The sequence below is a fragment of the Taurulus bubalis genome (genome assembly GCF_910589615.1).
Source record: "Taurulus bubalis genome assembly, chromosome: 1".
Taxonomy (NCBI): Eukaryota; Metazoa; Chordata; class Actinopteri; order Perciformes; family Cottidae; genus Taurulus; species Taurulus bubalis.
Genome location: NC_136589.1, coordinates 45,806,833 through 45,829,070, shown reverse-complemented (window position 1 = coordinate 45,829,070; position 22,238 = coordinate 45,806,833). Strand labels below are relative to the sequence as shown.

The following is a 22,238-nucleotide window of genomic DNA, read 5'->3' as shown; positions in this document are numbered from 1 at the left end:
TCATGTTGAAGGATACTTAACAAAATGGCTCATAATTTAGCATCAACTTTAAAGACCAGTGACAGGGAAGTGACCATTAGTCCTGTCTTATAACAATAATTCAAAAATAAAAATAAAGATTTTGATTGACATTTCACAGAACTCTGAAGATTGCAAAAACCAGTGAACTACGTGAAATGTCTCTTATAAATACCAGTTTGCGTGGCAAAAGACGGACGCAGGTTTTCACTCATGAAACGAGTGTCAATCTCATCGTCTCCCTCTCGAAAAAAAACAAATAAGCATACTTCCAAAAGTGTATCAACCCCGTCTCCCATTCATCTCACAACGGGTCATATAATAAATCCGACACTACTATAGATCTGCGGATGTTTTGTGATGAGTACATGACATCCGCCTCACTTTGAATCATGTTTCTCACATTGACTTTCTGCAATGTGTTTGTTGGCGTGGCAGCACTTACGACAGGGTTTTTGGGGTCAACTGTCAAGACTTCGGCAAAGGATGCGTGCGCCTCAGCGTAGTTGTTCTGACTGAGGGAGACAAAGGCCCTGGAAAACACAAACACACAGTACATTACATCTTCTACTGATAAAAAAACGTGTGTGTGTGTGTGTGTGTGTGAAAGCAGCACGTCATTCCAAAGCCCTCCTCTAGTTTCAAGCTCATTTGGTTGGAATATTTTACAAATCATCTCATTCTACAGATCACTGCTTGGAAGTTGATGTTTGTACTTTTCTACAATGGGCAGATTGTATTTACAGACATTACACGGCATGTTTCTGTGCACTCATATCACACGCATGTGCAATATTCTGTCCATCCGGGGAGAGGGATCCTCCTCTGTTGCGCTCCCTCAGGTTTCTTCTCTTTTTTCCCTGTGAAATAGTTATTACTATCTTTATTTGGGGGAGTTCTTCCTGTTCCGATGTGAGGTCCCGGGACAGGGATGAACCAACAAAAACAGAAAAAGGGTTCAATGGAATCATGTGCTCGTGCTACAAGCTAGTCTGGAGCCCTGTTGTCTCCTGATTGGTCCGTGCTCCACACCTCCTCGGGCCACAGGTGTGACCTCTTGAGCTTCATCGCACGGCAGAAGGAAACGCAAGGCTGCAAAACGCCCCGAAGGAAGCGCAGCTGCCACGGGGCGGAAAGGAGCCGGAGTAAACGGGCAGTGTACGAAGGTGCTAAACGGGTACCTGTTCATCAGCACGCATGTGGTGTGACCGGGCTGGCTCCCCGTCATCTGGCAGGCCTTCTCCACGTCCTGGAAGTACCTCTCTGCCGTTTTTACGTCTCCAATCTGGCCAAGAACAAAGCAAAGGGCGGCACATTAACCACTGATCTCTGTGTGTGTGTGTGTGTGTGTGTGTGTGTGTGTGTGTGTGTGTGTGTGTGTGTGTGTGTGTGCGCGCTTTGTAAAACTGCGCCAGCGCAAAAGTATTAGGATTAGATTTTATGATCCCTGAGGGAAACCTTGAGACTTATTGCATCAGTAAAGAACACATACAGGAACACTGCGAGAGGGAATAATGGTGACAAAACAAATATTATCTCTGATGATGGTGCGACACAATGGCGTTGTAAAGTGGGAAGAGTTCATTTGGCCATTCAGGTTTCCAGAAGTAAAAGACCTGCTCAGTGACCACTGAAGGCCCAATCTTCTCAACATTCTTACCCACATGTCTACTTGAGCTTCTTACACCTGATCGCAATCAGAGTCCTTCTGAGGAATATTTGGGGAAATGAATATCAATGTCTGTCTGTCTGTCTGTCTGTCTGTATATATATACAGTATTTATCCCAGCAGAGGATATAGATTTCCTAACTGGACCGTTGTGGGCAATGAGCAAGACTGTTTTCTGGCAATATTGGATTTTATTTTATTTATTTCATAATGATGATGTCAAGTATTTGACATACTGGATCAACCAAAAACAAAAAACGTCTCAACCTAGACTGACTTGTGTGTTTCGAGTCATCTTGCTGCAGGATTTGCCTTTTGTTGAGCTTTAGTTGCATAATTAAATATTATTGAATCAATTATTAATTATAAGATATTTTTTGTTGCACTGCATCCTCTGTCTCGCTTGAAGACTTGAATCTGATCACATTTGAGGTGAGGTTTATGCAGAAATACAGACAGTTCTCAAGAGTTCACTTTCTAACATACATCACTGTATGTGTGTGTGTGTATGTGTATGTGTATGTGTGTACCTGCAAGAAGATGCGTCCTATGCCACTGAGCAGCTGCACTCCCTGCTGGGGTTCATACTGGATGATGGAGTGATAGGTCTCTACAGCCAGAACATAGTCCTGAGACAGTGTGAGAAAGATAGAGAGAGAGATAAGTTAGAGGCAGAAAGGTAAGGAGGGCGAGTGAGGTAAAGAAGAGCAAGAGAGTTCAGGTGTGGAGGGAGGGAGCGAGAGAGGGAGAGAGAGAGGGCATTAATCAAACATATGGTGTATTAGCTGGGCGATGTGACCCTCCTCCCCACTGCACCGCTACACATCGCTCACATGGTGACTGGACTGCTGAGCGGGACGACAGAGAGGTCAGTGAGTGGTGAGTGGTGTGTGTGTGTGTGTGTGTGTGTGTGTAGAGCGAGTGTGTATTGGGCTGCGACAAGGAACAGAAAGAGTGTATTACGGTGCAGTTTTTAAAATTTCCAAAAATCTCATACAGTATACAAGACAAAAAAAGTGTATCAATGATATCTCTTCTTACTCTTTTCCACGGAGCTCCTTTGTCCATCCCAAAACAATTAAAAACTAATAAACGAGCCACTCTGCTGCACTGGGGGACATGAACCCGCCCACTGTAGTTTATTTTCACTCAATCCAACATTCACCGTCCTGGTGCCACAAATACTCCCCTCAACACCAAATGTGGATTAATCCGCTGCTAAAAATGCACATTTCCTTGAGTAACATTTCCTTTTTTAACAAATGACACTATATATTTATGTTCTGTTTTTCAGATATATTTCGGTCGGAACCAGGGTTACCAGACAGGGTAGGGGAAGTATTGAGAGATGGACTCCCACACTGTTGGTTTGTCTTTTTTACTGGGATTTGTCGACAATAAAAAACTAAAATGAACGGTCAATTTGACATTCAGAGCATTAATCTAGCAGCAAACAACTCCGGTCGATGTAAAGATGTAGTGTGGTAATGTCTGCCTGAGCAGAGTGAAGTCGCTCTCCCTCTGCGTGTGCTCTGATCAGAGCTTCTACCTGCTGTGTTTACAAAGCCAGGCCAGAGCTTTCAGTGCATGTTAGTCTCTCTGCTGTGCCCCACTAGCTCACTAATGGCCGCCGCTACGCACTGTGCTCATGCGGTTCACAAAGACGGTGAAAGGAGGAGATGTCGCAGCCTGTCATATCATTGGGGTACAAAAACACAAACAGTGAGGCGCAATGCGCTTTTCCTGAACTTAACCAAGAAGGCAAAACGTCTCCCGTGTGCCAACGTGCACTCCAACATGATTATGGCATAATGTTGTATGTTGATTTTTCACTTCATTCAAAACAGTCTCAAAGTAATACTGATGAACTAAATAGGCGAATGGGAATATCAGAGAGAATATTGGCTATTTCTGTATTGTTATGCTTCATAGTTGTTATCGGCAAAATCAGACAAAACCATGCTGGCTCTCCAGAAACTCCTTCAGCTTTAAATCCCCCGGGGCCTTTGACAGTGACCGGCCGCTGATCGTTTTTCTTTAATTGTTTTTGACCCAAACAATTAAAGAAATAGTGTAGTCTCAGTTCTCCCCAGAAGATGGCACTGTGGTTCTCTGAGTCTGATCACATCGACAGCCCAACCCCTCTCTCCCTCTTTGACCAAGAATCCAATTAGTGGTCAGTCTTGGGGGATTTCACTGTGAATCCTCCACCAGTGTGGCATCAGAGATCTCTCCGTCTCAAACGCAGACACACACACAACCAGGCAGACGCACAGACACACAGACACACACACACACACACACACACACACACACACACACACACACACACACCGATACACGCAAACCTGAGCTGACAAACGTAGCTCGCACACACACGCACGCATACCTTCATCAGCAGCAGACAGTTGGCCATGGAGTACATGACCCGGCTGAGGCGAGACCTCCACAGGTTTAGAGACACTAAAAACAGGGAGAGAAGAAGAAGAGACAGACAGGAGGATTTATTTCGTAAAAAGGGTGACTTCCTATTCATTCCGACCTGCTTGTTTGGGGCGTCCCTCTAACAACACCCCACTCCTCAATCCATTGCTCTTATCCCCACATCCCCCTCATTAAACCTCCTCCTCCTCCTACACACCAGAGTTTATTTTAAGGCGAGGTGGTGAAGAAGACACTGCGGCACACTCCACATCCTATTTTCCCCTCAGACAGTGCACCCTGTGGAAGAGTTAGAGTGCAGGCCTTTTAGTATTCATCGCTGCACACATGTGTGTGTGTGTGTGTGTGTGTGTTGGGGAGAAGCGCTAATCACTCAGCGGGGGTCTGATGTGTGAAGGCAAGGCCCTGCGTTATTGACTTGACTGTCGACTGTCTGCGTGGAGAGAGAGAGAGAGAGAGACAGAGGGCACAGCTATTACACTGCTTTTAGAAAGGGGGAGAAACTGTCAGAATGGGGGCACCCTCACACGCACATCACTCTGCCAATTTTACCAATTATAAGTGTGTCTTGGTGCATTTAGCTCAACTTCACCAAGTGGCTTGTTGTTGTTGTTGTTGTATATCCTTGAATTAGCTGATTAAATGGCTTATAGTTAGAAAAAAATTAAATAAAAATCCTTCCACAAAGTTATTGGTGGAAGGACTCGCAGACTTAAGACTCAGAGAGCGCTGCATAAGATGCACCGCTGCGTCGGAGGAAGTCGGAGAGAAGGGGCAAGCCTATTTACATCCTGCCGTGCGGAGGCGTGTCTACCTGCCTGCCTATTTCCCCAGCGCACTTTTGGATGCGAGTGGATCGGATCGGATTGATCCACATCGATCCGCTTGGTGCGAGGAGGCCGCTTGATATTCAGCCCGAGAGCCGAAGCAGCGAGGCGCTAAACACTTTGAGGGCGCCGCATTGGTGTGATTGGAAGTGTGTTTTTGTGTGTATGTGTGGCCGAGGTATGCTGCAGTCCTGCACCAGGTGTGCCTCTGACTCTGAGTGTGTGTGTGTTTGTGTGTGTGTGTATTACCCTACTGGGGCCCATGACCTCACTCTCCTCCCACAGTGTGATGCAGTCTCGGACCGAGGCCAGGTCTGTAGCCAAATGTCTGTGTGTGTGTGTGTGTGTGTGTGTGTGTGTGTGTGTGTGTGTGTGCTTACCTTGCCTGTTCTCCTGTGTCAGGGTGATCATACTGCCATCCTCAGCCAAGCCTTTCTCCAAGTTCTCCAGAATCTGTTAAGGGGGTAGAAAGATTCAAACCTCAGAGAGAAAGAAGGGGTGTAAGTCGTTCCACTGCCAGCGCTGAAGGATTATTTTAATGTGTCTTGTATTAGAATCTGCATATTCAATAACTACAACCACATTTGTCCGTTTACAAAGGTGGGCTTTAAGGTTTGCATGCATTTTTTCTGTGGGCCTGTATAGCTTTTTATTGTGTGAATACTACAGAGCATATCTTTATGTTCATCCAGAGGGTGTGTGTGGCTGTGTGTGTGTGTGTGTGGCTGTGTGGCTGTGTGTGTGTGGCTGTGTGTGTGTGTGTGTGTGTGTGTGTGTGTGTGTGTGTGTGTGTGTGTGTGTGTGTGTGTGTGTGTGTGTGTGTGTGTACACTAACAGCCAAGCAGACGGTCTTGAGAGTGTGCAGGCGGTCCAGAGCCTCCTGGGGCTTGGCCAGGTACTGGGGAAGCTCGGCATACAACAGCCGCATGGAGAACGGCACCATGGAGCCTGGACAGGAGGGAGGGAGAGAGAGAGGGCGGGAGAGAGGGAGAGTGAGGCAGAGGGAGGACAAGAAGAAAACAGGAGATTGCAGGGGGAAAAAAAAAATGTGTGAAGAGAAAGGGGGGTGGGGAAGTAGGAAACAGGGTGGAATGAGGACATAGCAGGAAAGAGAAAGAGAGAGGAAGGCGGAGAGAGACACAGAGAGCGAGATGAGAATATAAACCTATCCACCCACACACAGACAGCAGCAGCACACAGCCCTGGAGGCAGGAACCTACAGATGGCATTGAGCTACGTATGGCTGCTTATTAAACCCTCTCATCTCTCTCTCTGTGTGTGTGTGTGTGCTGCACAGCTCCATCACTCATCTCTCTGCCTCATCCCTCTGTCTCTCTCTGCCTCTACATCATTCACACCGTCTGACACACACACGCACACGCACGCACGCACACGCACACACACAGACACACACACGCCTATATTCAGGTGAGTTCCTGGGCTTTGATCAGGATCTCTTTGATATTGCCATCAGACCTGACGCTCAGCTAGCTGGTCCATCTCTGGCTGCCGCTCCCGCAGTCTCTCCATCTCAAATGTCTGTCTCTGCGGCCTCCATCGGCTTGTGCTGTCCATCTAAACCCGATCTAGAGCACAGGACACACCAGATCCACCCCAGTGTCTCCAGCACCGCCCTCTGTGGCAATGTTTTTACCTTCACGCTGACTGGACAGCGCTCCCTCTCGGTTTGATCCTATATTTGGTCCCTCTCTCTTGGGTGTCATTTAGTTTCATCAGCTTAAAAATTAGGACTTTTACCGGCTTTACAGTGCCTGTTAAAATTAACTGCTCGTAACTGAGAGGGAAAACAACCCTCGAAGCCACAACATTGTACAGAACCCCGTAAACGGAAAAAATAAATAAATAAAAATAGGCCCCCCTGTGAAGTTCTCGAGCAGGAGTGGCTATAAAGCAATAGTGAGAAACCAGCACATGCAAGAGGATGCACATGAGCATGCGAGTGGCTGACGACATACGAACAGCTCCCAGCGGATCAGCCTTCAGGATATATCTCGCAGTCATCAATCGGTTTAAACGCCATTGCCTCGATCGGTGAACTTGCTGGAAAAAGTTCTACGTGGATTTTTTTTGCTCTCAAGTTTGATGAAATTTGTGCCAGTTCTGACTTTGAAGAAGAGTCAGTACGTCTAAAAGAAAGTAGTTAATAATAATAATATAAATATATTATTATATTAACAATGTACTAGTAAAAAAAAAATGGTTTCTTCTTGTTTTGGGCAAAACGTAAAGACCCAGAAAGCCTTTGTATTTATTTTAAAATATTCATCAATATTTAGATAATTTTCCAATTAAAAAGACATATTGACTGTAAAAGATGGCATCAGCACTTTTTCTTTTGGCGGGTGTCAATCATGCAACAGACAGTGAGTTCCACTGCGTGCAGAATGCTGCATGCACGTCTGCACAGTGAGATGTTTTCACTGCTCATCCTGCAGTCAGTATTGGACTTTTGAGAGCGTTGCAAGCCTGCAGAGCTGGAGTTATTCAAAGCTCTGAACGGGATCGATTGGGTTCAATGCGAAATCTTTTTATGGGGCCCAAAATCCAGAGCTACCACTGAGAAGCTATAATAATTTAATTCCGTGAATGAATTGAGATACAAATACAGCAGTTATACTTTTGCAGAAAGTCACAGAAAATGTACTTTTCATTACAAGAAACCTCCACAGGTCACCTTGATGATTTTGAGAAATGCCACCTTGAGATTCCCTTCAACACTTCTCAGAAGGACTTGGACTCCCGGTCTGTCTCAGCGTAGACACACGGTATGGAAGTCAACATGGACTAAAGCGTGGATCACTTTTCATTGCTTTGACACTAAATGCATTCAATGACCACATCTTTTCTAAATGCATCAACGGTTTCCTCTCTCAGACTCCGCCACCACCGAAACTTACAGTCCATTATGCACATTTCCATACAGGAAAACGCTCAACTCATTTTCAAAACCAGACGCAAGACAAACTGTCTGGAAATTAGGAATGCAATCTACTCTATTCTGCGTCATCTTCTCCTACTACTACTTACTGGAGCTTCCTTTGGCTTCATTGCAAACTATTCACTGTGAATATGTCAAAAACAATAAAGACTGTTGAAGCATATTGCAGTATTTATGATTAATTTCTGTAACATACACCGGAAGATAGTGGTTCTCAAAGTGGGGATACTTTGCCGTATCAGTAAAAAAAATGCATATCTACAAAAGAGCAACATTTGCGCTTATATCCCTCCCACGTTGGCTCTGGACCAATATAAACTTGGATATGCTTGTGACACATCACGTCAATCTATCAGAGATCAGCTGCTACGCTTGGCATGGAGAAATATTTCAGCCAGTCCACACCGTCAAGTGTCGCAAAGCCCGAACTAGAGGACCACCCAAACAGAAATCTTGACACTAGACACTGCGCTTCCTTGGGCCAAGCTGGGGCCAAGCAGGGGCCAAGCAGGGGCCAACATGACCATTAGGCAGGGTAGGCAACCTAGGCTGGGCCCCCCCCAACTATAAGGGCCCCAAACAGCTGCAGATTATTCATCATGGTAACATGTATGCACATACCTCGAGGCACCGGCCGAGGAGGTGGCGTAGCTGCCATCTTTGACTCGGGTCTGTTAATGGATCCTAAACCTGGCTTCTGTCAGAGAGTACAGGAACCGACTCACTGCTTTAATCACACCCTCAACCTTGTTCTTACAAATGGCATTGACGTGGAGCATTTAGTAGTGTTTCCTCAGAACCCTCTTTTATCAGACCATTGCCTTATAACTTTTGAGTTTATACTACCGGATTGTACAGCGTTAGGCAAGAGTTTCATTCAAGAGAGATCACATTACTCCTGTACTAGCTGCTCTCCACTGGCTTCCTGTAAGATCGAGAATCATATTAAAAATCCTTCTCCTTACCTACAAAGCCTTAACTGGTGATGCACCATCATATCTTAAGGACCTTATAGTGCCATATTACCCCACTGGAGCATTACGCTCACTGAATGCAGGGTTACTTGTGGTTCCCAGAGTGTTAAAAGTAGGTTGGGGGCTAGAGCTTTCAGTTATCAGGCTCCTCTTCTGTGGAATCAGCTTCCACTTTCAGTCCGGGGGGCAGACAGTCACCTCATTTAAGAGTAGACTTAAGACTTTCCTCTTTGAAAGCGCTTATAGTTAGGGCTGTTTCAGGCTTATAGTTAGGGCTGGCTCAGGTTTGCCCTGGTCCAGCCCCTAGATATGATATGCTGCTAAAGGCCTAGACTGCTGGGGGACATATTAGGATACACTGAGCTCCTCCTCTCCTTCTCTTCCTCTTTCGCTCCTCCTCTCCTCTTCACCTCTTCTTTCTCTCCTTCTGGATAAATGATTGTCTCTTCAATGCACATTACTAAGTCTACTTTCTTTTTCCATGGATCGTGGCTGACTGGAACCGGTCCTGCCTGCTGCCATGGCCCTGCTGATGCCCCTCCTCTCTACCTCCTTCTGCTTAATGGATCGTGGCTATCATGGACCATGACTACTACTCATTATATGAATACTTTCTGTCATATTCATGGAATGTGCTGTAACTCTGTTACATTATTCATTCTGGTCACATGACATCTATTGCTTCTGTCCATCCGGGGAGAGGGATCCTCCTCTGTTGCTCTCCCTCAGGTTTCTTCCCTTTTTTCCCTGTGAAAGGGTTTTTACTATCTTTATTTGGGGAGTTTTTCTGACCCGATGTGAGGTCCCAGGAAAGGGATGTCATGTGTACAGATTGTAAAGCCCTCCGAGGCAAACTTGTATTTGTGATGTTGGGCTATACAAAATAAACTGAATTGAAATGTACAAAATATTGAATTATGCTTTTCACTAATTCACTGTAGCTGGAAATAACTCACAAAGGGCCCCAGAAGCACTGTGCTGTCGACTACTTGCTGTGTTCTTCTACTTCAGAGGAAAACATTGTAGTACTACAGTTACCTGACAGAGAAATGTTACTGGGTACGTTCCAAATATTACAATTAAAAATGAATGATGTATTATTAGTTATATAACTATTCAGCAAAAGAATGTAAAGCTCCTCCTGAAACAGATGTGAACTAAATGTAAGCACATTGTGCCGACGATGCGTCTCTTGAGTTTCTTATTCTCCCACTACCGATACCAACATGCCCAGTTGGATAAAGGGCGGAGAGCAAAGCAGCGCTTGCCTTATGGCACAATCACTACATCTGCCCAACAAAAAAAAACACCCAGGTTGCGGTTACTCTCGGTCAGCAACACCAGTGGAATTTACAAATAACCGCCTGCTTTGAGACAACCAGCGGTGCACGAGTGCCAAGGCGCTACTGTTGGGAGACAGACGTCGTCAGCGTTGAGAGTTGAACCGGAGATGCTTCTTGGCTGCATCGGTGCGTTTCGGGTGTCAGATAAGCCGCTGTGCTGCGCTGCATGTCTGTGAAGAGAACTGTGCGAGGGTTTAGAATAAAAGTGAAATGAATGTTCACACTCCAGTTTGCCTTTTTGTCCGGCTTACATTAAACCAGTTGATCTTTTCTAAGCAGCTGGGAAGGTCAGCGTTTGACCACCAAGTTAATTTAATTGAGCCGGCGAGATGATGCGTCTCTCCTCTTACTCTATTGATAATAAAACATGAAAGGGAACAAGACTGAAAAGGAAAGCGAATGCTGCTCGTCAGGTAGTATTCAGGCCTTCATATTTCTGGACTCAAATATTGCACTCAACTTTTCATCTGGCAATCAAATACATAACTGACAAACACTGATTCCTTCTCGAGTCGGTGAGTCGATTCCTTAAAAAAAAGAAAAAGATTTCGGAGCGTGATACACGGGCGGTTGTCTCTTAAGGCGCCCGAAGAGTTTGATCGCGGGGTAATAGATAGTCGATGCAAGCGTCTGGGCCGGAGAAACATTCGACTCGTGATGCGAGGCTCCACAACTCGTGCCAGTTTGTCTGCGAGCACCTAGCGGGTCACAAAGCGTTTAAATTGAGCAACGGAAAGTCAATCGGGGCTCTCTTTAGAAGGCTGTGCCGTGTAGCTTCAAGTGTGCTGTCTTTTTTATTTATTTTTACTATGCGTGTGTGTGCAGCTGTGTCTCTGCTACCGCCTTCACTGTGTTAGCCCGAGGGGCGAAGCAGATCCGAAGTAATGGGAATACATTAGAGAGCAATTCATGCGGTGTAGAAGAGAGGAGAAACAAAACCAAAGAACTGCTGGAGACGAGTAGAGTTGTTAGAGCTTCACGACGATACAGTCTAATATCAAGCTCCTGGCAGAAACTTTCCTTTGCATATTTAATAGGACAGTGGTGGTGTGCTTGTGTATCCAAAAATAGAAAGAATAAAAAAGGTTGGAAAAATCTGAAATCCTTTTTTTTGGGAGACGGGCTAATAAAGCATTCAGAGATAAGAGTTTCAGAGCAGCTTTTCAGCGCTATCATGAATACTACAATTCAACCTCCAGTCAGCGTTCAGAGAGAATTCATTGAGCAGCTTTTGGGCAAAAGAGATATGAAACAATGCATGAGTTTACAATGGGAGAGTTTCTAGATAAACGTGATCAATACCAAAAGATCGATAACAATGACTCCAAAGAGTGTGTGTGTACGTACCTCTCCTCCCAGGGTAAACACTGGGGTAGTACTCGTAGTAGAGGTCTGGATGGTCCAAGTCGCCAAAGGGCTCACACTCCAGTTCAGCGTTTTGGAAGAGGTTCAGCTTGGTGAGCAGGGCCAGCCGCACAAACCAGAGCTGACACACACACACACACACGCACACACACACGCACACACCGTTATTAACCAATGTGTACCGAGCTGAAAGAATCCAAACCATCGTCAGAAGACAACCGGTGGGTTCCACCTCTTTTGTTCACCAAACAGTTTACCTATAGTCAACCGAAGCCTGCTTGGTCAGTCAGTAGGGTTAAAAGTACTCTTTAACCCTTTAACATCCATTATGGGGGTTGAACACCTACATGGAAACATTGACCAGCAGACCTTTGGAAATGTAATATCAAGGATTAATGACTTTGTTGAACCGTCAGACTGCTTTTGAGGGAGGGGGAAACAATATTTCCTTGTTGTTTCAGTTTACATTCTCTGCCACGCGGGTAGGCTCATCGGTCTTTACATACATGCATATTTATGGAGCGTTCTTTAGCACTTGCAGCCTATTCAGCATAGTGCTCATGTCCTGTGGGAGGAACAGCGGGCGGTAAAAGGTTAACAGATGCCCAACCGTCATCATTTTTCAATGATGGATATTACATTAATAAAACAAATAAAAAACACACAACTAAAAGCAAAAACACATTTTACAAAAAAGCACCACACGATTAAAACCTGGATTTAAAAAAATGGTGCCTGGCTGTTGAAGAACCCAAAGCTAACAGTAATCTGCAGCACGAGGCAACAACATGGTCGATTAACTTAAAGCCTCATGCACAGAGCCTACCACAGGGGTGGCCTTCTTAATGAGCTTACGCAGCCATCCATCTTCTGGAGAGAGCGCCACAAACCCAGGCAGGGAAGTGTGCAGCAGCAACACTGACAAAACATATGAAAGGAAAGCACATCAAAACTAACAACGCCACATATCTGCGAGCGTGCGTTTCGTGTTAATGGTTGGCTCTGCCACACTGTGCAGATGTATGTAAAAATAAATTCTGTCCTCCTATCCTAAGTTTGAAAACAAAAGAAATGAATAAAAACATGAAATCAACTTTTTATAACAAATAATATGGTATTAAATAATCCGTGAAATGGTTATACAATCTCAGTTGGGACATTTCATTACATCATTCTTCAAGCGCAAGCACACTATTGGGTTTATTTTCAACTAAGTGCAACATCCATTTCATCTTCAAGTGCTATTTGGGAATTAGTACATTAATCTGTAGAACAAGACAAGTCTTGGCTTGCTCTCCGACACCCACCAACATGCAGATACACCGACGAGTGGACGGACGGGGAGAAAGTGGCTGGCGTCTTACCTGCAGTGAGTCGGTGGTGTGGGAGGTTGGCTGGCCGGCCTTTCCATATCCCTGACCATGAGCTGTCAGCAGCCGGCCCGTCAGATCCACCGCAGCCCGCCAGTTTTTACTGCTCTGCAGGGGAGAGGAGAGAGACACGGCACACTGATGGAACCATAGAAGAAGAGCTGGGGCGAAAACGGATGCATGTGGGTACCGTTATCACAAACACTCTCCAGAGGACGCATCACTAGCAGGGCATCACTTAGAAGAAAGCACGTTTAAATACTTGTTTCAAGTATTTAAATGAATCTATTGAACCACCCACAATTGTATATATTGTTTTCCTCCAAGATGCCCATCTCCAGTGTCCTCACACAAGGACGAATGCTTCAGCAAACTTCAAGGATAATTCCTGTTTATTACAACTTGGCGTCTTGCTTATTATCTGTCAGTTATGATAACTAGCGCAGTGCCCGTTGGCAGCGTGCCCGGGCCTGCTGCTGCTCATAGCGTTGTCGGGGGCGTACCCAGTGGTTGCGCATGGCTGTTCTTAAAGCGTGCTCATTTAATGCATGCTCATTTAATGCGGGCTGATGGGCGACTCCTGGTCCCGGACATGCTGCGGGGGGGTGAAGAGGAGCTCGTTGGACACGCGAAATTCATCCAGCAGCAAAAGTGGACTGCAATGAGTCTTTAAAAGCCTCGCTGTGGAAGACTTGCTCAAGTCCACAGAGCCCCGAAGCTCCGCCCCCACACAAAACGCTCTTCGCTAACTTATTCAAAGTTGAATAGTATTGACTCGCTTGTCCAAATTGCACTGAATTCCACGTTGCATTCTATTGAATCCTCCAGCAAAACACCCACCAAGTGTGGAGGGGAAGGTAAGCGAAGGACACACAGACAGACATTGTTTGTAAATATTTAAATATTGTACTCCCCAAGTTCTTTGCCGAGCTCTGGGAACGTGGCAACAACCAACACAACAAGGAGGGAGAAATTCTCTCTACAATCTACTTACTCGCTTGTTCTGGAGCTTTCGGCCGAAGCACACAGTCCTCAGCACCAGATTGAGTTTGGCCAGTTGCCAGTGACAGAAGTCTCAGCAACTCTTAAGGCTTTGCCTAAAATCATTCAGAAATCACTACATTTAATATCCACCATGTTCTTTTGAGTGTGTGAACCTGAATGTGAAATGGGAACTCCATGTAGTGCCCATCACGCACTAATCTCTGCTTACAATTCCACATATTTATAGATGCAAAAACCATAGTTGTGACTACACTACAGCCGTCAGTAGCTGTGCTTCCCTTTTTTCCGTAATTTTGATGTCCATTATAAAGAATCCCATTAGAATAGAAATGCTGTGTGGGAACGGCGAAATCTGATCAAACGGAAAAATTCTCACAATTTAGAATCTGGAACTAAAGAAAGTTTGTTGATGAATGAGTTTAACGAATATATATGAATTGACTACTTGTTTCAGCTTTGTCTCCAACCCCGTCATTTCTTTTTGAAGTTGCTGATAGTTGGCGAGTACAATCGTATTATTACAGATAGGATTGACGGGCAGATCTAAAAAAAGAGGACGCACATTGTAATGAGCCCAAATTGAAATGTACTTTATCGTTATGTTTATTGTTACTTTCTCCTTTAATCTTTTTTTTTTCAAATTTCAAACCACACATCCCCAATGGGGAAAAACTAACAACACAGAACGTATTTAAAAGAAAAAGAAAATTCTCAGTGGAACAGTTATGCAATAAGAAAAAAAAGCAGGACTTCTAAAAAGGCAACGTAAAAATAAGGAACAAAAATAAAAAAGGCAAGTGCCTTCTTAAGGCCTTGAATTTACATTTAGAACAGCTGAGGTGCAAAATGAAGGGACGTCCCGTCATCCTATTAATCATCTTTTACGACAGCGTCACTTCCAAACTGATAACGTGACATCTGATGCCACGAAAACAAAAGTCACGACACACAACACGAGAGGCAGGTGTGGGTGTAAGTGCACAACTGAGAGAGTTTCCACCGGTGTGAGGAGCTGCCAGCCATTAAAGGCTGGAGGATAAAACAGCGCCCACTCACACAAACACACGCACAAAAACACACACACGCACAAAAACACACACACGCCTCGATATTAGCAGCATCTGCTTCCACAGGAGGTGGTACAATAGGTAAGAGGGGGGCAGTGGTGGTGGGAGGATGTGGAGGAGGGGGGGGGGAGGGGGGGGAGGCACCCCACCCCATCAACACACATGACAAGGTCGGCTCGCCGATTGGGTCCTAAGTGCTGTGCCATTCATCACAGCCGGGGAGCTAATTAGGAGAGAGAGAGGACGAGAGAGGGCCCCTCTCTCTCTAGTCATCTTTATCATAGAGCTCATCAGCCTCTTCCCTCTCTCTTGGTCTGCTGTAGCTTTCCCTTCTTCCCATTCATCTTCTCTCCTTCCCTTCGTCTTCCTCTCCTCCTCCTTTCTTCTCCTGCCTGCACTTGCTGCCTCCCTCCCCTCAGGATTCTCCCATACTTCCTTCTCCATCCATCTTGACGCTTCCTCTTCTCTTTCCCTCCATCTCCTCCCCTTCCTTCTGACTCTCCTTTCCGCCTCCCTTCTCTTCCCCGCTGTCGATGCTCCCTCCCCTATCGCTCATACCTCTCCTCTCCTCTCCTCTCCTCTCCTCTCCTTCCCTGTGCCAGTATCTGTGCTGCCTCTGAATCTTCATTAGGGGGGGAAATGAAGCTGAAAACGAGGAGGCAGCCTCGATGGCCAAAAGCAGCTGCAGTCACTCACACACACACACACACACACACACACACACTCTCTCTCTCACACACACTACAGTACATCGCTGCCCAGCCAAAGGGCATGAGAAGACAGGTGTGCGAGCGCGTGTTTCTGGGTGTTCGTGTGAGATTGGGATACGGCGTTAGAAGGGAAAAATTAGGGAGGTACAGCGCACACGCACACACACACACACACACACACACACACACACACACACACACACACAGGATGGAGTAAATTTGGCCATAGTGGAAGGAAGAACCCCCCCCCCAAAGAATTGCCAAAATAGTTGGACGAAGTAAAAAGGACCGATGGGTAGCCGAGCGGAGATGAGCGGAGAGCTGAGGGCCAAGGGAGCTGCGCAGAGGCACCGCGAGCAGCCAAAGTGAAGAAAAAAAGAAAACCCCACAACGCTAGAAAAGTGAACTTCAGCTCAGGCCTTATGTAACGCTGCAGCATTGCTGCTACGCATAGCGCTATGGGCTGATGTTATCTCACAGCAGCCTATAACCAATCCAAAGCAAACATTATGGGGCAAATGGAACGCAGGAGCTGCGGTTCGAGGAGACGGCAGGCAGGATTTGTGTTCTGGGAGGCGAAGGTCACAGGGTTGGTCTCCATTAAGGACGGCATGCGCCAGGTAATGACGGACGTCTCTGCTGCGCTGACTTCTCAAACGGTTGAGCCTGAGCTCTGACCCGTGCTGATGAAAAAAAAAGATTAATCACAGACTGCACTGTGTCTTCAACATGCTAATCTAACATTTAGAAGTCCTGTTGCCGGCTGTTTGAAATTCATATTCTCATCGGATGCGATATCTTTTCAGTTTCACCGGGTCAACTTTGCTCAGATCGCGTAGTTTTCCCCCCAGACCTGGTGTAGCCCACTTTATCCACACTGTGCCGTGCTAACCTCTGATCAGATGGCACGGCACGCAAGTTTTGCGCACGTACACAGGCGATTAAGATCAACGCGTTGTTCAAAATCAAAATCAGAATAGTTTATGGTGCACATACAAGGACTTTGACAAAAGTGTACCAGCGTAACCTACAAAATGGCACAAAACAACCTCCACAATGCCAAGGAGAAATTGTGATTATCTGTTACACAAGCCCAATGTAAAGAAAAAAAGCCAAGTATTACATGCATTATAAAGATAGTAAGATTGAATATTCAGAACAAAAATTGGATTTAGCTTCAACATGTATACTCAAATGTAATGTTTTTTCTCAGCCCACATGTTTCTTCAGCATTTAAAAGTGAATTGATCGTCTTTGTATAATCCCTGGACGTGAATATTTTTGACAGTCGTGTCTGAAAAGCGAGCACGGCGTTCGCCACGTTACAGAAATACAGATGTAGCGCTAAAGCGCTTTGAGCGACTAGAGAGTGTAAAGTGCAAGTCCATTTACCATATTTATAAGCATATTAGTGCCAGCAGGTCTGTTTAAAATAGTGCAGGGAAGAATGGAAAGAAAAAGAAACCGCCACAGCTAGCTGGCTGGATGAAGAGCTGCAGAAGCCTCTTGGTGAGGTTTGTGTGAACCAGGGCACCGCCAAAAAGACCCGGGAACAACGCCTTTGACCAAGCCACACCGTCCCATCGGAAACACTCGCAACCCGACCAGCAGAGTTTGTGGACGAACCGAGGATGGTCTCGGTTCCATTTCTATAGTTGGGGGACAGACGTGCATTTACTGCGCCTCACATGCCGACATGCTTACAATGACAATGCTAACATGCGGCAGGTAACGTTTACTATGTTCACCATCTTAGCGTAGCATGCTAACATTTGCTAAAACATTAGCACATAGAGTTTCTGAGAGCCACGAATGTCTGGAAGAGAAGTTAGTGCAAGTCCATCTAGTAGAAAACTTTGATGAGCGAGTGTCAAAAGAAGCTAAAGGGATCACCAAAGCCATCAGGATGCATCCTCTGGGCACCATAGACGTCCGAACCAAATGTCATGCCAATCCATCAATCAGCCGGTGAGATAGTCCAGCCTGGACCAAAGTGGTGGACCGAGCGGCCGCCATCAGCTTCCCTCAGGCGAGTCTGCGTCTCCTTTTAGAACATACAAAGCGCTTTATGATAGGTTGTCACCAATGCCATTATGCATACAAACCACGCTGTCGCTTCCCAGGTTTGAATGATTTCAATTAACAGAAAGGGCGTTGGGAGGACATAAAAATAGAAAAACAATAGGCTGATGGCGATTAATAATTTAGCTCAGCTCAAATGACTAGGCAATAGGGCATAATCAGATCCCCTCAAATCAGATGAGGAGGCATTACCATGATGATTTATTGCCAGGGATATTAAATGAGGAATTGACTGCAGAGGCCTGGTGAAAAAAGTGTGCACTGGGATTATGTGGGTGTCTCCAGCGCCACAGTGGGGAAGGGACACTTCCTTTTGTTTGCTGCTGTTCGTCTTTGAGGTCGGTGGATATTCCACCATGCAGTTCCACGCAAAAACAAAAGACAATCGGACAATAGGAGGGCGATAGGGGAGAAGGAAGAGGCCGGCTGTGACCCCGCAGAGGGACAGTGTGGTACTGTGGTACACTGCGGTAGTGTGGTTCCCAAGCTGACAGCCACGGCTCATGATGTCAGCGGGACGTGGACGGATGACAAGAAGGCCAGGGTCACTCACTTCGTGGATCTTCGCCCTAGAAATGGCGAGGGGTTTTATATTACTACTTATATTATACTAGTCTCTTTTCAACCGTTTAGAGCGCCTGCAAGTTTTAATAGCCAGTGTATTGACAACATATTGCAAGAGGAAGTAACACAACATACTGCCTTATTCATGGACGTGACTTTTTAGCCGCGTCATCACCGCCACAAGCTCTTCACAGATCCAGCCCCTTAACTTTGCTATCAAAGTGCACCAGATTGATGCATTTAACATGAAAGTGTTCTTTCCTAAATGCATGATGTTTCCAAAGTTAATGGATAATTATGTTAAATCATCCTGATGTTAATATTGTCCAAAACCATCTTGATTATGACCTACCTTCTTGGATTTAAAGAGAGCTGCATTACAGGAAATAACTTCATCGATTGAACTTGTGATCGGCCATGTATTACAATGCCACACACACACACACCACACACACCACACACACCACACACACCACACACACCACACACACCACACACACACACACACACACACACACACAGTGTGTCGTGAGTTTAAAAGGGGTGAGGCTTCTAGAACGTGTTGCCGATCTGAGGTTCAGCTTTTTCCTTTGGTGAGTAAAAACCTGCACAACAAAGCTCGACGAACAAACGAACGCCCACTTGTTCTCTTCTCTCGCAAAAAGCCTCTAGGCGAATCCGACTTTTAAAAAAAAACGTTCTCACACCAGCTTTGGTTAACGCAGGGAAATCGGTGCTACATCAATCAAGCCCCTGCATTTCCGATTACACTGTGTGTGTGTGTGTGTGTGTGTGTGTGTGTGTGTGTGTGTGTGTGTGTGTAGGAGAAAACATTTGTAACATGCTAAAAGTGCATGACAGCCATTGCAATAGTGGCAAACTTTGCTTTGATGCCTCTGTAGTTGGTCAACAGACGCTTGGACGCGGGGATGGGAACATCGTCCTCGAGCTGGAGGACGGCCTGCTCGGCTACCGGGCCGATATGAACGTCCCGCAGCAGCCATTTGGCCTCCCACAGGCGATCGCTGGATCCTTTAAACAGTATTGCTGGGAGACGTCGAGACACAAAACCTGCATAATATATCATGTGAAGACAACGCATTAGCTCGTGGGTCGGAAGAGAACTCCACATAACACTCCCTGAGACGGCTCAACACAGCTTCAGACTTCTAAGCGACACTCCTCTGGGTAACATTAACCACTGATTGACTGGTGTGCTACTGGATCACTTTTGATGGTTTGGTTGTCAACAATAACAGAGTGTCCCGCTCGCCTTCTCCTCCGAGGGTGCTGCTGAAGAAGACTGCGTTAAAGAGAACGTCTGTCTCGGGCCTGATTTGAATGCGATGTCTCCCAAAGTACATCACACACAAAGTTTTCCTGCAGCGCTAAAAGACCCGGAGATGACTCTGACCGATTTGGTATAGCCACATTGTTTCCATCAGTTCGGGTCTTTTTGTACTGACAAAAGCAATTGCTGAGATCTGGGAACTCAGGAACGTCTCTACAACAAAGTCCGAAAGACAATCAATAGGGCTGAAACACCTGGAGCAAGGGGTGATGATGACACACCCAAATACAAGTACTAAAGGGAAGAAGTGTGCATGAACTAAACCAAAAGGAACACAAAGCTCAGGAGAGAGAAGTTTAAATTGTGTTGCCTTCTCACCTCGGCACATCCGGCTAGTCACTGACTGACTACTTTACGTGTACAAAATACTCTGTTTTCTGCTTTTATTCCGGAAAAATACATGAACCAATGTGAATATTCCCCTATACACGTTTGATGATATGTGCATATCCCAAAAACCTGTTCATAGTTGATATCGAAGTCTTTCACAATGTATAAAAGTAGGTGTGTGTTCTCCGTCCTGACAGAAATGTGGTCTGTTTTTTGTTTGGCATGCATCTCTACGTGGAACAAATCAGATTTGGAATATCGGTATGCATGTTAAAAGTTGTCACTGGTTGGAGTGGCCGTGCTTGGATGCATCTCTCCGTATCCGCATCCTCAACCTTCCACACATGGCTTTTTTTTCACACATTATTACAAGCAGTCAGATAAATCTGTCTTTTTATTATCTTGAAAGTGCTTTCAGATGACAGTTGTGTGCCATAAGTCAGTAGGACTGCAGGAGCATATCAGTAGGAATCAGCATATACCGCTAAAAACAACAGAGGCGACACCATCGGTCACTTTTAGATCTCAGTGTCACTGTAAGAAGTCGGAAAGTTCATAGTTGTGATCACCAATAGGCATGATGGTTAAAAGTCACACCCTCTGCACCTCGGCAATAGGTCCGTCTGAGCATATGGCTGCTGCCAACATCAACAGAGCGAGGTGAAAACCACCACCGCTCAGGTTTTAAACATGCCCTTCAGCGCTACGAGAGCTGACGCTGCAGTACCCGGAGCCTGGCTCGCAGATTGGAGCTGGTTGGAGGAAATGACAGCTGCGTAAAAAGGTTACGATAATGACAAGTAAAGGTTACCGCAATGATATCAAAGTGCGATGCAGCAGCTGGGTCGTTGCAGTGATTATGGGGGTGTGTCTGTCCGACTCAGCCAAGGTGGGTCTCTCTCTCTCTCTGACTTGCTCTCACACACACACACACACACACACACACACACACACACACACACACACACACACACACACACACACACACACACACACACACACACACACACACACGTATATGCTGGCCGCCGGCCCAGACGGCGTCACACTGTGGGAGGGAAGAGAGGTTAGAGTCTCCGGTGGATAGTGCAGAGGGGGGGGGGGGGGGAAGATGGAGGGGAGGGAGGAAACGAGAGGAGGGGGTGAAGAGATGAGGGGTGACTGCTAATGAGAGAGACAGATGAGGCCAGCCCAGGGTGGTACTGAGCCAGATACCGGCCCACTCTGCTGACCGCACCACAGAGGTCACGGCAAGGGGAGATGTAGAGGGGAGGCCAGGACAGCCAAGCAGACTACAGTCCTTTTAGCATCCGACCTCAAAAGCCAACGGCTTCTGAAAGAGATACAAGATAGAAGAGTTCTAGGAACCGTGCTTTATTTTGCACCGAGTACATTAAAACCAAGTGAAACATCTGTTTAAATTAGTGCAACCAGTCAGTGTAAAAAGTGGGCCAGGAGTGAAATATGGTCACATTTTGCAAATGTATCATCAAATGCAAAACAAATAAAAAATACATTACAAAATTTGCTAAATCTCACTGGGTAGGATATGCGTGACACGGGATGGCATAGGGCCAAACAAGGATTGGAGGTCGATGAGAGTCGAGGCCGTAAAGTGATTGTTATAACTATTGTAAATGTGAATGTTTCTGGAGACATAAACTTCCTGATGCTGCGTGAGGAAGGACCCCAAAGTTAGCCACAACTTCTGCTCAAGGCTGGGATTTGTGTGTGCTAGTGATTAGCACTAGTGCCCGTGATTAGCAAAAGCGATTCACAGGCTAATTGAGAGTTTAAAAGCTACTCTTCACTAATACTCCTCGTCAGTCTACACAGCCATGGTACGTTGGTTTTAAGGGGGGGGGGGGAGAGAGAGAGAGCACAACTGGCTCCATACATGTCAGTCACCTGCCTCCAGATCAGCCAATAGCTAAATTAAATGACAATACAGCTGTTTCAGCCAGTAGAGTGCAGTCACAATGCATATTTATAACGCCATATTTAGACTTGGACCTGAATCCATCAACACTACTGCTAAAAAAAAAAAAAATAGAAAGAAAAAAAGTGGTTTGGGGGTTAAATTACTCTTGACTTAAGTTACAAGCCTCTTGTGTGTTGGGAGTGTAATCCGTGTTCATTTGTGCATGTGTGGACAGAGGGAG

At 45.8% G+C, this 22,238-nt stretch overlaps 1 protein-coding gene across 1 annotated transcript in view; it reads right to left on the bottom strand.

Annotated features, from left to right (window-relative positions):
* Positions 1 to 22,238, bottom strand: part of trappc12 (trafficking protein particle complex subunit 12) — a gene marked incomplete at its 5' end in the record, with an annotated part of 32,873 nt that overhangs the window by 2,248 nt on the left and 8,387 nt on the right. Inside the window, 8 exons of the mRNA XM_079228584.1 lie at positions 464 to 551; positions 1,200 to 1,303; positions 2,218 to 2,316; positions 4,077 to 4,150; positions 5,337 to 5,409; positions 5,792 to 5,904; positions 11,580 to 11,718; positions 12,962 to 13,075. Of these exons, the coding sequence (XP_079084710.1) occupies positions 464 to 551; positions 1,200 to 1,303; positions 2,218 to 2,316; positions 4,077 to 4,150; positions 5,337 to 5,409; positions 5,792 to 5,904; positions 11,580 to 11,718; positions 12,962 to 13,075 (804 nt within the window). The remainder of the gene's footprint in view (positions 1 to 463; positions 552 to 1,199; positions 1,304 to 2,217; positions 2,317 to 4,076; positions 4,151 to 5,336; positions 5,410 to 5,791; positions 5,905 to 11,579; positions 11,719 to 12,961; positions 13,076 to 22,238) is intronic.